Consider the following 15,811-nt stretch of genomic DNA (forward strand, 5'->3'; position numbering starts at 1 on the left):
AGTCTCACAGTTTAAGAGAAGATGGAGGAAGAGCACACCATGTATGTCTGAAATGTAAACTACTTCAAGTGAAAGAAACTACAGGAGGATCTTTGCCCTCTTCTAGATGCCCAAAGCACACAGCACCAGTGCTTGAGAAAGCAAAGCAAAGTGTTGTCACTGACAACTGAAAGCACAACAGACGGAGCTGGATGAGGCAGAAACAACACTGCCAGTTTTCACAGCAAAGATCTTCCTTGCAGGCTTTTACAAAGGATATGATCTGACTAAACACTCTTCAGTACATATAAACAACCTTGTCAGTTCTTCTCCTTCTTGTCTAAGCACACTGAACACAAGACTATGGCTTGTTCGATGCCTGCAACAAACACTTGGCTTCCATAGGAGAAAATCTCCTAGTTTTAAGTTAAATGTTTATGACTCAGATTTCCTTCCTAAAAGATATGGAATTATTGTTATTGACAATTTCTCAGCATAAATATATTTGAGATTTCTAGCTATCTCTGAACAGGAAATCACTGTAATGTTAATCAAGAAATATTAAAATAATTACTTAAGAAAATGGCTAATTCCATGGCTCTAAATGCAACAACATCAAATTTGATAATAAGAAACTTTCAAATTGGACATCAGAAAGGAAGCTCCATCCCACCAGCACTGCAGGCCTCCAAAAAAACCACAGACACTCCAAGCACAAATTGGTGAGGATTATGATGGAAAGCTACCTCTGAAAGCTGAAAGCTTGATTTTACACTGTGTTCCTTATAATTTTAAATACAAACACATCAGTGAGCAAAGAAAAGCATGCAAGGTTAAGAGTTTAAATATAGAGATTTATATCTACTCTTGAAAGAAGTACAATAAGAATTCTTAAAAAATGTAAAATGAACTTTATTGCATGTATCATGCCGTAATCATTTGGAGATACAAGAATAAATACAACAAAATGTCTATGTTACTGAAGGTGGGAGATAAATGTTTGAATAAAATTGTCCATCAAAGTGACATAAATCATTTTGGAGATTACCAAACCATTTTATTTCAAATTCCACGACTGAAGCAGTTACCAGTGATGACAGTGCTGAAGGGCCTATGCATTTTACCTCACCCTGAAACTCCTCTTTTAGTTTTTCTGGTATAAGATCCTGCCCCATAGCCTGCAAAAAGAGTAAGAAAGAAGAGAATCAAGAAAATAACTTGCAGAGAAAAACCCATCAAACATGGCATTAATAACAGATCTTTACAGGCAAAGCCCTTGTCACATGAACCACACACCATCCTGGAGAAGTTTCCAAGCCGTGATGAAGTTGCCTGCCTTGGCATTCTGCATTCAGGGAGAGCTGAGACCAAAGCTCAGCACTGCACAACCCCTCCAGCCTCAGGCTGCACTTGCACAGGGGGGTTTCACTCTGAATAGCAGCAGAAATCTCAAGGCCAGCTCTGCATTCAGTGCTCACCTTGCATCATCGTCAACACTGAACTGCTCCTGGGGCATGTCCCAGCAAGGGAAGCAAGGAGAGAAGTTTCTTTTTGCAGCCTTTCCCAACCCTGAGGTAGCCTGTGTGCTACTGCCCTCTCATGGATGCCATCCCTCTGACTGCCTGCAGCCCAGCAGTGGCTTGGCTTAAAGCTGTAATGCTGACAGCGAAGTTAGAATCTAGCCGGCTTTATTTTGATCCTTACAATAAAAGTCAGAGGCTCTTTAAATAGCACAAAAAATGTTAAATCTCTGTGAAGAGATTAAATGCAATATTGCTCTCCTCTGTTATGTTTTTAAAACTAGTACATTAAACAAAACAAAGAAATGCAAAAGAAAGTCTCTGGCTTTTTCTGGAAATACTTAGTACTTTTTATGCAAGTGTTTAATACTACTGTGGCCATCAAAGTAATAATCTGACTTCCACTTCAAACTGGTGATTCACTTTGGGGCATCTAAAACTCCTGAGATAAAATGTAAATTCCAGGAAATGCACAGTGCTGATGCATCTGCAAATACAAGTCCAGTGAGAAACTTAACAACACTGCACATTCCTGAAAGGAGAATCTCAGCAGATCAGAGATCCACCTGTGTGACACAGGCTCGACAGGCACCTCTGTCAGTTCCAGGTAACACCCTGCCAGCAGCTGCCCCAGCTAATTCCCTGTGCTTCCTGGCACACTTAATGAGCTCAGGGCAGTGACATGCTTTGAGCACAACCAGTCCACACAGAGAACTGAGACCCTGCACACAAAGAAACATCCTCTTACTTTGGTCATCAACAGCAAGGAGTTTTCATCGAAAGCAAGCAGAGCCACTTTGTCATCAATTTCTTTCTGACATTTTCTGTTCTTCTCTAGCACAAAGGACAACTGTTGTGACTGGGTAAGCTGAAGTAAAAGCCTGGAATGAGAAAGACAGTTAAAAATTGGCACAGCTGGAAAAAGAGTAAGTCAGCACACCTAAAAACAACCAAAATTAATACTTTAATTAACACTTTAATACTTTAAAACAGCTCTTCTTCCTGACTTTTGCCTACTGCAAAGAAGCCAATATATGTGTATCAATCTACCATGGATATTGCATATCTGTGCTACAGAACTACTGAGAAGTATTTTTGAAAAACAAGGTGCCAATAGCTCTGGTTGCTCTATGCAAACATTTCTGTCCCCATATATTCATCACACCATTCAAAAGTGAGGCTGGGACCTGTGAGTCATCACGTGCTCACCATGGCCTAACAAGACAGCAGCACGTTTGTGCCTATGGAACCTGGAGAGCTGCAAATGTGAGGGTTTGGACAAATATCAAATATCCCCCCACACAGACCAATCCTGGATTATTTTCTAAAAGCATTCACCAGTTTTATGTTCCAGGCAGTGCCCCAGAAGTCACAACGATGAACTGCTGAAGGTTGCACACTCTGCCCACAACAGGGGTTTATGTCATACAGGGCCCCATCACCAACTGCTCAACCAGCAAGAACAGTGGCAGTTCCACAGTCCTCCTCATAAAAGGGCTGCAAAACAGGTCAGCAGAGGAAATATCCAGGTATCTCTGCATTTGTCTCAAATCCACTGTCAGACAGATGAACAGTACTATGCTTATTTTACACTTCTGGGAACTTAAGAGACATATTGCACCATCTCCTGTGAACTCACTGAAATTCACAATAATGGGCATTAGTGCAGAGATAAATATCAGTTTTAGAGAATTTATGAGGGTCTAGAGAAGGGCCACAAACATGACCAAAGGCCTGGGAAGCCTGCCATTTGGGAACAGGCTGAGAGAACTGGGTTTGTCCAGCCTTGAGAAAAGAAGGCTTAGGGAAGACCTCCTCACCATGTTTCAGTATTTAAAGGGCAGCTACAAAAAAAGATGGAGACTCCCTTTATACAGGGAACCACATGGAAAAGATGAAGGACAGTAGGTAAAATGTTAATTCTGGGGAGATTCCAACTGCACACAAGAGGAAAGTATTTTACAATGAGATCAGTCATTGGAACAATCTCCTCAAGAAAGTTGTGGATTTCCCAGTGTTGGACATCTTTAAGATTCAGCTGGACTGGGTGCTGGGCCATCTTGCCTAGATCATGTTTTTGCCAAGAAAGGATGACCCTTGAGGTCCCTTCCAACCTGGAATTCTATCATTCTACAATATTTAACCAAGGGACCATTAGAACTTAGCAGTGTTGTTGCTGAAAATGTGTTTAATTCAAGCTTTATGCAGAAAAGAAAAACAACAAACTTTTTTTATCCCATTTAGTGAAGATAAGTGAAGCTAGTGCTATAATAATGGTGTGCATTTTTAAGGAAAAGATTCAAGATCTGAGATGAAAATTTTCATTTGAACACTATCAACATAAAAATTTACAAATGTGATTTTCTCCATTAAAACTTCACTGAATTTACAGATGGTTTGTTGGTTCCAAGTAAAAATGAAAATTATTTTTAATTTATAAAGTATTTTTGTTTCAAAATTTGTATCATTGTAGTAAAAAAAAAAAACAAAAAAAAACACCCAAAAAACTTTCAATGAAAATTAAACAAAAAAATACTCAAATTTTTTTTTCTAAAACTATGAGAGTCAATTATTCATAATGCATCAACAGATAACCTTATTTCCTAGAAAAATCAGTGGTAACATCCTTTTTCCAGGTGCAATTTATCCTGCACATACATTTATACAAAATCTAGATCCCACTTAAAACCCAACAGATCTGAAAATATTAGACAACCTGCATAAGCCTTGGGCAGGGGAGAAGCTTATCCTGGACAAGTGTATCTGCAAATATAAACCACAGTAACACCCTGTGAAACTGTGCAGCCAAGCAAGGAAATGCCACCATTTATAACTGCCTCAGTTCTGAACCATACACACTGAAACAAGCAACACAAATTATTAATATAAATGTACCTTCAACATTCAATATCAGTACTAAATCAATTAACTTCTTCCAAGTAGCAATTAAAGTCTTCATCTCTCAGTCTGGAGTGCAGTTAAAAGCTAATATTTGGGCTTTTTTAATTTCTTAAATCTTGCCCCAGCAGGACAGTTATAAAGTGTTCTCTGTAAACATTTCTGGACATTGATAAGATGCCTTTAAAAACATTCAAGGACTGATACATTACTGTGAGGCAAGAGCGGGAAAAACCATCCAAGATTATTTTAACAAAACCAGTTTCTAATTATCTCTTTGAAAGATTATGTTTTGGGGATTTTTGCTGTACGCAAGAGTTTTAGGAAGAGGGAAAAGAAAAGGAAAGAACATTTTAATGCAGCCCTGTCAATCAGTTGTCACGGAGTTCATTTGCCAGCCTCATCCATTATGCAGATTGGGGTATCATTATAAAATACATCTTCACTCAAGCATGAGGCTTCAAGCAAATAAGACAGGTGGCACTCGCAGAAGGAAGACTGGCTGTGCCTTCCCTTTGGGCACTTCTGCTACTGCATCTTTAATACCAGAGCAGGGAACAGCAATGGTCTAGCAGGAGCATTTGTTGGAGAACAGACCCTTTTGTATATAATTACTTGAAAAGATTTATAAGCTCATTAAAAAACTCTTTCCTTCTCAGCTGTGCGTGACACTGGTTTACTCTTTCCACTCAGATTCAGACTCTTCACAGCCACCACACTAAGCAGATTTTGCTTTTGAGATCTGAAGCAACAGTAGGGTGTTTCTAAGTTAGGGTTGCCAACTCTGAAACAAACACTTAAATTGAAAATGCAAACTGAAAACAAAAACTGGGAAAAATATGCTTTACATTGTTCTTGACTTAGAGAATTAACATTATTCTAAGAATACACTGAGTTACCTTGCTCTAATAAACGAGGCACATGCTTTTATCCCAACTTTCTTTAACATGTTCTGCTTCCAGGCCTTGGAGTCTGCACATTTCTCCTTGTCTGTCCCTTCCAGTTCTCCTGAAGTGCAGAGGAATTCTTTCACTACTTGGCTGCTGGGACAAGTCACTGCATTCTCCCCCTTTGTTTCTGCAGCGAGGCTGAACCAAGGGCCTTCCTTCTGGCCCTCTGATCTGTGAGGCTGCAGATGAATCTCTCTGCCAGTCGATGTTTTGAAACTGCTATTACTTACACAAAGCTCTTCAGACTGATTTAGATTTGCTTCTGGAATAACCAATGGAGACAAATTCTGTAGAAGGCTCATATAAACTTCAGCAAGTAACTTCCAGAACCAGGGATTGAAAGGATGTAAGCAGATCAGTTGCTGCAGACACATCATCTTTTTTTCTACATTTTCCAGACCCTGGTAAATGGAAAACTGCAGGTTGAGAACCGTCGTTAAGTGATCTGTGTTAGTGGCGCTGTTTCTCTAGAAACAAAAGATAACAGGTTAAAAACAGGAGTAGAACAGAATTATGCTTAGAGCCTAAGAAAATGTCTCCCTAAATAATGACATACAAATATCACAAGGTAATTTTTAAACTGTACAAAATGGTGCTTTTAATTTAAAATGATACAGTGGGATACAGATCTTGCACAATCAAGCTGACAGCATTCCCTCTAGGTGCCTTGTCCCAGTCTGAGAGGCAAGCAGGTCCTAAATGCTGTCATTTGTTTATGTCCCTTCAGAGTGTTCTACAGCTGCCTTTCTTTGCAGCATAAATACCTTTTATACAAAACAAAAATCATCAATAATATTCTAGCAGACTTCAGAGCCTCTGGAATTTTTCCTTTATGGGAAAAACTCAATTTGTGGTTAGATACTCTTCTTGGTGGCAGTTTGGCAGCAAGTATAAGGAAATAAAACGGAGTTTTGAACTGTCACTTGTATGGTGGAAAGATTTAAGCACTCATTTATTCCCTTTTTTATAATTCCTATTACATTGCATTAATTCTGCCTGGCAGAGCATGATATTTAGTCCCTTCCAGGACTACCAGTTTCCCTGCACAGGGAGCTCATTGTGGTACAGGGTGTTCCAGTTTCTAAAGAGTGATTATATCTGCAGTGACAGTTACCCTCTGTTTACCAAATACTCTGAGCACTGAACATCCTGAAGGATTATACACATGAAAATTATTTTTCCAAAAAATGGTCCGTATAAAAGAACTACTGGCAATGTTTTTATGTTCAAAGCCTAAAAGAAAGACTGCACTATTTACCATTTTTTCTGCAATATCCAGAGCCTCCTTGTGCCTTCCCAGGCGAGATAAACACCGAGCCTGGCCCTCCTGGACATCACGCCTCATTGCAATGTTGCTGGCAGGTAAGAGCAGCAGGCAGTCTGAGTATTCACACAGGGCTTTCTAGGAGTGTGACAGGAAGAAAAGCCAACAAAACAGGGAGAGATTTGCATTTAAAAGCAAGCCTGACAGCACATTTCCTTTAGGACTACAGTCACAAAGGGAATTCAGAACCTGAAGTCCACATTTGCATTTCTCCAGACTCAGCTACCACCTGTGTGAGCAAGAGACCAGGCCCAGTAGCAGACAGCCAAGCCTGGACGGTGATGAGCAGCCTCAATCCCAGCTCGTGCTTAGGCACAAACAGGATTCACCACACATCTGTCCACCTCTCTCCCACCACGCTTGATCCAGAAGGGATCATCTACTGACCTGGGTAATAAGGGACACACGACATCTTTCCCCCCAGCCCAGTGGTCTGTGAGCTCCTCCTAAATCTGTGGGACCTTCTTTCAAAACTATGACAATCTCCATGGGAAGGTTTGAACCTGCAAGTACCTCACCTCAAATAACCAGTAAGTCAGAGAATACCACAAGGAAGGCGAATCTCCATTGTTCCTGTAGGCTGGTTTTAATGTACTTGAAATAAATATTAATTGGGCTAAGGAAAAAGGCAAGAATGAGCAATACTTCTGCAGCTTAATGCTCAGGGCACTCACCAGGACTCCAATTAACATTTAAATACATTAAATTAAGTATTCAGTGAAGCTAAGTCTGGAATCTTGATTTCTCTCCCTTTGTGTAAGTGCTTAGAGAGAAGACTAAAGAGCAGCACTCATTCTCCCATCTCTCAAAATGAGTATTTAATTATTCCTTGCAAACTTTAATGGTTCTAACAGAAAGCGCTTCTAAATACCCTAAATACTTCCTAGCAAAACGGCTGAAATATTTTTCTTTCCTGATGCTGAGCTCACATTCATTCTTAAGCAAAAGAGGGAGCTCCCCCCTGCCCAGTGCATGCAGCAGCCACTGGTGAAAATGGATCACAGGGCTGAGGACAGCCCTGTTTGCCTTGTTATGTGACAAAGGATATAACCTGGTAAGGTTCAGGCATTATGAATCCCAAGCAGATTCTACAGTCATCTATATCCTAAAAACGGGCACAGCTCAGATCCCTGCTGTCCTTGACATCTCCTATCAAGTGGCCTATCCTGAAGTAAAAAACTGATGATGAGACAAGAGATCACTATCCCTATTTATGTATTTCCAGCCCCCTTTCTGAGATCAGTGCTTCCAAATTAGTAATTTTATGTGCAATCAAGCTCTGGTTCTTGTTCCAGCAGTGATTTAGGTTAGCAATAAAACTGAAAACATTTCTAACATGAAATAGAAGAGTTACTTCAATAGAAGTCACTGCAATAGAAGAGTTAGGAAGCAATGGTCTGTTCTGTTTAGCAGCTAGTCTGACCACAGCCTGAGGCAGCTCTGCCATCAGCACCCTTTTATGAATCCTTTTAGGGCATCTCAGCTGAGACTAGAAAATATCTGTCAGGTATACACAGGACTGCAATAGTGCTGAAATAACATTAGGATCAGTGCCAACCGAGGTACAAAAAGATCTACAAATCCAGTGGGCGAGGCCAAAGGAGTAGAGTCAGAAGTCAGCTGGAGGGCTTTGAAATCAGAGAGCCTGTAATGCAAACCATAGGCTGCAGGAAGAAGCAACACCTGAAACAAGGCCTGAAGATGCTGATTTCAACAAGGAAACAAGGTAACGAAAGACCAGATCCTGCAACTAGCACTGCAGAAGGCAGGAGAGCATCGCTGATGAGGAAAGCGGCTCAGGACGCACACACAGAGAGGAGCGCTCTGGGAGCACTGCGGACAGGGACAGACACGGGCAAAGGTACAGCCGGGGCGAGCGGAGCCGGCAGGGACCCGGCACAAGGCATGCACAAGGCTCCGCAGGAGCCTGAGGGCACTGCAGCTTTCCTCTGACAGCGCTGAGAAAGGTGAGCCGCAGCCAGCGATCTTACAGCCTGCGTGCGACACGGCATTATCGCCGGGCGCTGAGGCACCCACACGCCTGACTCCGACCACGGCTTCCCCGGCCTCAGGCACCCTCAGACACCCTCAGACACCCGCTCTGCCCCGCGGCGGAGCTGCTGCCACGCTCCCGCCTGCCTGGGATCAGTTCCGGGGCAGCGCCGCGTTCCTGCCCGGTTCGCTGCAGGCTGACTCCCGGATGGGTCGTGGCAGAACGCAGATCGGCTCCCCGGCCCTGCCCGTTCAGCACGAACCAGGAGCGGGATTAACTCCGGCACGGCCGCCAGACCCGCAGGCCGCGGTACTTAATGCACCTTCACCCTGGCGCTGTACATTGGGGACCGCAGGAGCGCCCCACTCTGTGTCCCCACAACCTCCCCGGCACCTGCGAGCGTCCTGGAAATACCTCGAAGTCCCGCTGCCGGAACGCCCAGTCCGCCCGGAACTTGCTGCTCGTGATCCCGCCGGCGCCTTCCCCCGCGTCAGCCGCGCTGTGGAACCACTGCGGGCACACAGAGCACACAGAGCACACACAGAGCCGTCACGGGCCGCGCTGTGGAACCACTGCGGGCACACAGAGCACACACAGACCATGGCGGGCCACGGAACCACTGCGGGCACACACAGAGCCGGCACACACAGAGCCGTCACGGGCCGCGGAAGCGCTCCGGGCACACAGAGCACACACACAGAGCAGTCATGGCCCGCCCTCCCGCCGCCCCGACTCCTCACGCGGGGCTCGCAGTGCCTGGCTCCGCACGGAGCCCCGTCCCCGCCGCCCTCCCGCCGCTCCCGGCTCGGCGCGAACAGGGAGTCCTCGAACTCCGGGCCCAGCTCCGGCTCCATCGCCGCCGCCGGCCCCGCTCCGCGCAGGGGGAGGAGCTCGGTCACCGCTCGGCGAAAGGGAAGGAAGTGCTTCCAGTAACGAGCTGGATTACAGTCCCGCGCCTTGGTAAATTAACTGCGTGGTTGTGGAGGTGCTCTCTTAGCATCTCGTCCTGGTGGCCGTGCATAGGGTGAGTGGGAATGTGTTTTGGTAACTTTTCCATTTAGTTTCACTTCTGTCTCGAAGCAGAAGATGTGAACCTGCTCTAGGTGACCCTGCCTTGGCAGGGGGTGAGCCGGCACACACAGAGCCGTCACGGGCCGCGGAAGCGCTCCGGGCACACAGAGCACACACACAGAGCAGTCATGGCCCGCCCTCCCGCCGCCCCGACTCCTCACGCGGGGCTCGCAGTGCCTGGCTCCGCACGGAGCCCCGTCCCCGCCGCCCTCCCGCCGCTCCCGGCTCGGCGCGAACAGGGAGTCCTCGAACTCCGGGCCCAGCTCCGGCTCCATCGCCGCCGCCGGCCCCGCTCCGCGCAGGGGGAGGAGCTCGGTCACCGCTCGGCGAAAGGGAAGGAAGTGCTTCCAGTAACGAGCTGGATTACAGTCCCGCGCCTTGGTAAATTAACTGCGTGGTTGTGGAGGTGCTCTCTTAGCATCTCGTCCTGGTGGCCGTGCATAGGGTGAGTGGGAATGTGTTTTGGTAACTTTTCCATTTAGTTTCACTTCTGTCTCGAAGCAGAAGATGTGAACCTGCTCTAGGTGACCCTGCCTTGGCAGGGCGTTGGACTGGATGACCTCCAGAGGTCTCTTCCAACCTTAAAAATTGTGTGATTCTGTGAAATTTCAGGCTTTCCACGACAGGCTTTCCCAGAAGACCTTACACTGTGCTATGGAAATCGGGGACACAGCAAGGCGAACCCTGATCCCAGACCTCCTTCGGGATGCCGAGACTCAGGCACCGGCTGCTCTCTGAGAGCTGTACATGCCCCGGCTGCCTGCCCTGCTGTGGTGCTGCTGTGCACAGTGCGCTGTGTTCTGGGGGGCTGCTGTGCTGGGCTGTTTCCTCTCTCCAGTCCGTCCATGCAGGAAGGTCCATTTTGTCCCATCTAATCACCACTCAGGTTTGGAGAAGGTGAGCTGAAAAGTACTTCCTTAGCCTGCAAAATGTGCCAGTGAATTTGTCTATACCAAAACACCTTTTGAGGTCAAAGCAGTGCTTATATAGATGATTTTAAAGGTTTCCTACTAGAATGCATGTAAAACGTGTTTTGCTTTTGTTAGGGTTTTTTTCTTTTTATGTTCTTAAAATACTCTACCATACCAGCAGAGCTGTGACTGGATGTAGAATGACCTGGCATAAATGTCAGGGTAGAAACTCAACTTTGGTAGTTGGATTTGATCAGAAAAATAAAAGCAGATTAATGTTTATTTTGCTTGTAAACTTGCTGTTTGGCAAACAAGCCCTCCAGCACAGAGAAAACTGTTCAGCAATTAAGTCTTGAGAGAATCAGGAGTTTACTTGACATGCTTCAGTCTTTCTGTTAAAAGTATCAAGGTAGGTGAGGACAGTCACTTGTATATGCACATCAAAACCATCTGGCTTCCTCCTGCCTGCAGAGAGGCAGGCAAAGCACGTGGGGGTCAGACTGGGGAGGTTGGCACAAGTGTCTGAACAGTTTCAGCACCTGTAGTGCTCCTCAAATACACTGGACACACATGTTCCCTTTCCCCCTGCTCCAGGACTGCAGGTCGTGCTGCAACACACCGGTCTGATGAACAAGGCACAAAAATCCAGAAAGACAAATAAGCACAAATCAAAAAGAAGAAAATCCAAAAAAAAAAGAACATGAGTAATCAAAGTGAAATGGCCACAGCTCAAAGGAAAATACAAAAAGCAAGGCATTCCCAGGGGCAAATCCCACAGCAGCTGCTTGGCTGCCAGCTTGGATTGCAGAGTCCTCCAGGGCTGGGGGTTTTGACCATCGTTTCTTCTGAGGATACCAACGTGGTCTACAAAAGGCTCTGTGTTGCAATGCAGAGAATGCCTTTGTCTGGTAAATCAGTGATAGGAGAGCCACGATTCCCAGTGCCACACAGGGGGCCTAGCAGCTGACTTGTGGTTTCAGTAAGTCATGGGCAAAGAATTGCCTCTCTTCTTCATTTCTTCTTTCCCTGGCTCTTCCTTGCCCCTGCCTCCCCTCAAGACATTTAAAAAGCTCCTAATATATTAGTTACAGAAATGAAAAAATGCAACTTTAAGACATCCCTCTGCCTTGTCAGCACCAGAGGTTTGCTCAATTTCTCCCCCACGTTCCAAGCCATCCATGTAGCTGCCAGAAGACAAATTCTCACCATACTTAAGTAAAGCTGTTTGCCCGAGTTTGCATGGCATGATTTGCCTTGATGCTGTTAGCCCTGGCTTCACAGAGGAGAAAACATCATCCCTGGATGCTGTTTGAGGGAGCTCAGATATATGAGCCCTACAAGAGCCTGTGCTGCTGCAGTTGCTCTGTGTAGGCAGCTTCAGGATAAAAAGAAGCTATAGATGAATCTCTCCCTGAAGGCAGCCAAGGTCTCACTCCACTGCAGGCCACCAGCTCGGCACATGAACACTGCATCAATGAAAGTGGGCTCTAGTAAGCTGTGGCCTCCAGGCGAGTTCTGTGCATCAGCAAAGCCATTGTGGCTGCTCACACAGCGTGCCAGTGCTGAGGGGCTGTGACCCAGCTTCACCCTGGGTGAGTGGGGGCACACTGGGCAGGCCAGTGTGCTTCATCTGCAGTCAGGGTGCCCAGAGACAGCCCAGGCTGTGAACACAACTCCAGCAACAGGCAGGGTTTTTCCATGCTGTCTATTGCCTGGATCTTCTGGCCAGGAAAAGCGAAGCAAGGAAGACAGAGTTTGTCTAATGCCCTTGTTCTCCACATTTCCTTGTCTACTCTGAGGCAAAATTAATTCAGAAGAATCCTCCTCCAGTGTTTCTGTAATTACTGATGTTGTTATTTGTATTGTGATAGTCTCCATGGGTCCTAGCCATGTGGGTCTTACGCCAGCACAGACACACCACAAAGGCTTCAGAGACCATCGAGCACACACAGCAGAAACAAGAAACCTCAGTCAGCAACTAGGACCCCATCTGGTAGGCACTACCCACACACACTGACCAGGAATAATGCAGCTCACATGGCCTTTTAAAATATACTGGAAAGAAGCTGCCTTTAGAAAAAAGCAGAAGAGAGAGTAGTTTTCTCCTCAAAGCAAAAGAGCTGCCTGTAATGAAGAGGCCAAGACCCACAGGCAGCATTCCTCAAAGGATGGGGTAGCTCCTGAATTAAGTGGATTCTTCCAGACATTGTGAAATATTCACACCTTGAGGGAAGATTACTTTTCTTATTGGATAGTCCTAATATATGCTCTTCTCTAAACACACTCATGAAAGGAGAAGAGCAGCTCTTTATTTGCTGACATTTGTCTCACTGTATCCTTTTCTCTTACCTTTTATTTAGATTAAAAGATCTTTACAGCAGAAGCTATCTTTCATCTTCTTTGCATGATGTCACACATAAGGGGATACTGTCCATGACTACTGGGAGGGTAATACAAATAACATTTCATGGTTTGGGGCAGACAGAGGTTATCACTACTACGAACTGCAAACAAAAAAAGCTCTGATGAGCTCAGATGAACTCTAGCATAACTTACAATGATGACAGCTAGTTCTAGTTCTACTTCAACACAACAAAAATTGAGTGGGGAGGTGAGCGGTGCATTGTGGAAATCAAAGAGAGTGAACTGTTCATTGTCAATAGAAGTCAAAAGCTTCTTAGGCGTTCTTAGGACAGACAGGAGAAGATGCATCCCCCAAAAGAGGGTTCATTTGCCTGCTCTACCTTAAGACAGTGCAACCTTTCAAGCCCCTGGCAAGACATATTAACTAGGCCATAATCCCTCTCCCTCAGTTCTCACAAAACCCAATAAAGTTGTTATTGCCAAAAGAGTGCACTGCACACAGATGTGTTCAGCTATTAATGGGTTTTGCAATTATTTTCTGTCTAGCAGGATAAATGATGAGCAGAATGAGTACGCCCTTGGGTTTGACCAGAAGGCTGTTGAAAAGTAAAGAGCCAAAAAGCTTTCTGGAAAGACAGAAGGAAGAAAGTGATCAAGTGCTAGAAAGAATCCTAAAGCAGTGAACTTCCCAGGCAAGCTCACACATTTCCAGTAGTGATGTGATCTTGTGTCTGAACTGCTCCACTCAGCCATGCAGTACAAGCACTGAGGTTGTACCTTGATGGTCTGTGAATACAAAAGTCATGGCAAAGGGTGGTATTGCCAGTCTACTGCTGTAACTGGAAAAACAGCCAGCAGAGTCCCAGGCTGGGCATGGTGAGGTTCATGTGCCTCCTTCTACACCCTTTTTTCAGTTTTATCAGTTTTTCTGAGAACTCATTAACTTGCCCTGGCCACTGTTATGCTTGTTGCTTAATTGCTACTTATGATGAAACCAGGCCACAGAGACCACAGTGGATTTGTTACTTCTCTAGGTTAAAACTTTCCTACTGCAGTTTTCAGGACTGGGCAGGACCAAGCAACACTGGTGGCAACTCCTCTAGGACACCATTTAAGACCTTTTTTGTAACAACACTAAATAAACTGAGCTGACTTACTACAATATTGCTGTCTAGCAAGAACAAAGAGAAACAAATCAAAAGAATTAGAAAAAAAATAAGGTATACTGAAGAAATACACCCAGGGCTTCAGGCCTGCCCTTAAGTGGCCCTCACAACTCACAAGTTTTTTCAGGCCTTGCTCTGTTTTTCCATATGGGAAACAACCAAACTGTTGGTTCTGCAGTGCCTCATTTCCCATACAGCTTTTGCACTGCTGGAGAGGACTAGTGGAAACTGCTATTAAATTTAGCTTCTATGTCTTCTTATTGCCTTATACAAGTAGCAGTGCCTGAAGAAAGTGAGTCACAGCAGAGGGAAAGCACTGCTCAATGAACACATGCAAACAAAATGCAGAAATCCAAGATGGACTTTGCCCACAGTTGTTTCCCTCCCCCAAAAAATTGCATGTGAAATGCATTTAGAGCAAAGAAAACTTAAAACATACATCAATGATGCAGATTTTCACTTTGTGGTATCTCCAGGAAAAATGATGAACCCCTTCCATAACAGCACATCTGTGGGGCTCCAGTTCTGCATGCTGTGGGTTCCCAGAAATTGCACAGAAATTCTTGCAGCTGGACTTCATCTGGAGGCTCTGGCCAGCTGCTGGAAACTCCAGAACTGAGGGCAGTTACAATTGCAATACTATTTGTACCATCTCTGGTTCAGAACATGTCATTATTACAGGCTATTCTGTGCGCTCTCTTCCTTGTTAGTCCCTTAGGACAGGCTTTGCTGAAGTTATGACTTTTCCTCTTTGGCTCTCATTTAGGAAAACTGAAGATCACTAAGCGGAGAATTACTGCCAACACTGACCTTTATTTTCACCCAAAGAGACAAATCAACTAGGTGTGACACACATTTTCATTCCCTTTTTCCATCTTTTCTTTCTTCTACTAAATACTTTAAGGTAATGAAGATCAGCTCAGCACTGAACCTGTAAAGAAACACACAGGGGGGAGAAATTAGTCACAATGCTAATAGTTCCAATAATAGCAGTAGAAACATATATTCAAATATTTCATTTTAGAGTATTTGAAGTGCAACAAGTCATTTAACCACCAAAAATGTTAGAAACCACCATCTATCTGAGACTAGGGACCTCCACCAGCAGTATTTCAAAGCGACACTAAGCCCACAGGGAACAATTTATAGAGGGGACTTTCTGGCATACAAAAGAAAAAAGGCAGTACACAAAGTGGCTTGGTATTTTAAATTTGCAAAAGTAGTAGTTGATAGTATGTTGTGAAAACAAATGTAAGCTGAAAGATGCTGGGAAGGGGCTTGGAAAGGGGAGACAACTCACAAGGCCAGCTGATCTCTTGTGAAAGTATCTACTGAATTGCAGCATTTTGGAATTGCTGATAACACTGTAAACAAAAAAGATACCTTTAGACAAAGGTTACTGCATGCTTAATCTGGTGCTTCTTCTAACTCCCTCTTTAGCTGATGGATTCTTGAAAAAGCATTATGTTTACCCAACCAAGTAAAACTATTTGGCCAAACACCAAGCTCTGGTGACAACTCATGCTCATCTCTGGTCCTGTGCTTTTCAGCTGGAGATGTCATTTTTCAGACTAACATTAACTACAGCACAGGAACAACTTTCTTGCTTTAAACTTTTTTTTTTTTTTTTTTTTT

At 44.6% G+C, this 15,811-nt stretch overlaps 1 protein-coding gene and 1 long non-coding RNA gene across 4 annotated transcripts; one reads left to right on the plus strand and one right to left on the minus strand.

Annotated features, from left to right (window-relative positions):
• Window positions 1-878: 878 nt before the first annotated feature.
• Window positions 879-10,064, minus strand: CUNH8orf76 (chromosome unknown C8orf76 homolog). Of its 3 annotated transcripts, none has more exons than XM_041470858.1 (6): window positions 9,897-10,064; window positions 9,079-9,174; window positions 6,606-6,749; window positions 5,297-5,814; window positions 2,248-2,380; window positions 879-1,157 (listed from the first exon to the last, which is right to left on the minus strand). In XM_041470858.1, exons 1-6 carry the CDS (start codon window positions 10,008-10,010, stop codon window positions 951-953), a joined length of 1,212 nt encoding a protein of 403 aa, XP_041326792.1. In that variant the 5' UTR covers window positions 10,011-10,064; the 3' UTR covers window positions 879-950. The 3 variants fall into 3 exon arrangements, with proteins under 3 accessions (XP_041326792.1, XP_041326793.1, XP_041326791.1); XM_041470859.1 differs by lacking the exon at window positions 9,897-10,064 and adding an exon at window positions 9,405-9,679 and having other exon boundaries at window positions 5,297-5,748; XM_041470857.1 differs by lacking the exon at window positions 9,897-10,064 and adding an exon at window positions 9,405-9,675.
• A 15-nt stretch (window positions 10,065-10,079) lies between these two features.
• LOC121355437 lies at window positions 10,080-13,531 on the plus strand. Its single transcript, XR_005955420.1, has 3 exons — window positions 10,080-10,180; window positions 10,348-10,632; window positions 11,241-13,531. It is a non-coding gene; the product is annotated as an uncharacterized LOC121355437 (long non-coding RNA).
• Window positions 13,532-15,811: the final 2,280 nt, after the last annotated feature.

Source organism: Pyrgilauda ruficollis, unplaced genomic scaffold (genome assembly GCF_017590135.1).
Source record: "Pyrgilauda ruficollis isolate IOZ18807 unplaced genomic scaffold, ASM1759013v1 scaffold25, whole genome shotgun sequence".
Taxonomy (NCBI): domain Eukaryota; kingdom Metazoa; phylum Chordata; class Aves; order Passeriformes; family Passeridae; genus Pyrgilauda; species Pyrgilauda ruficollis.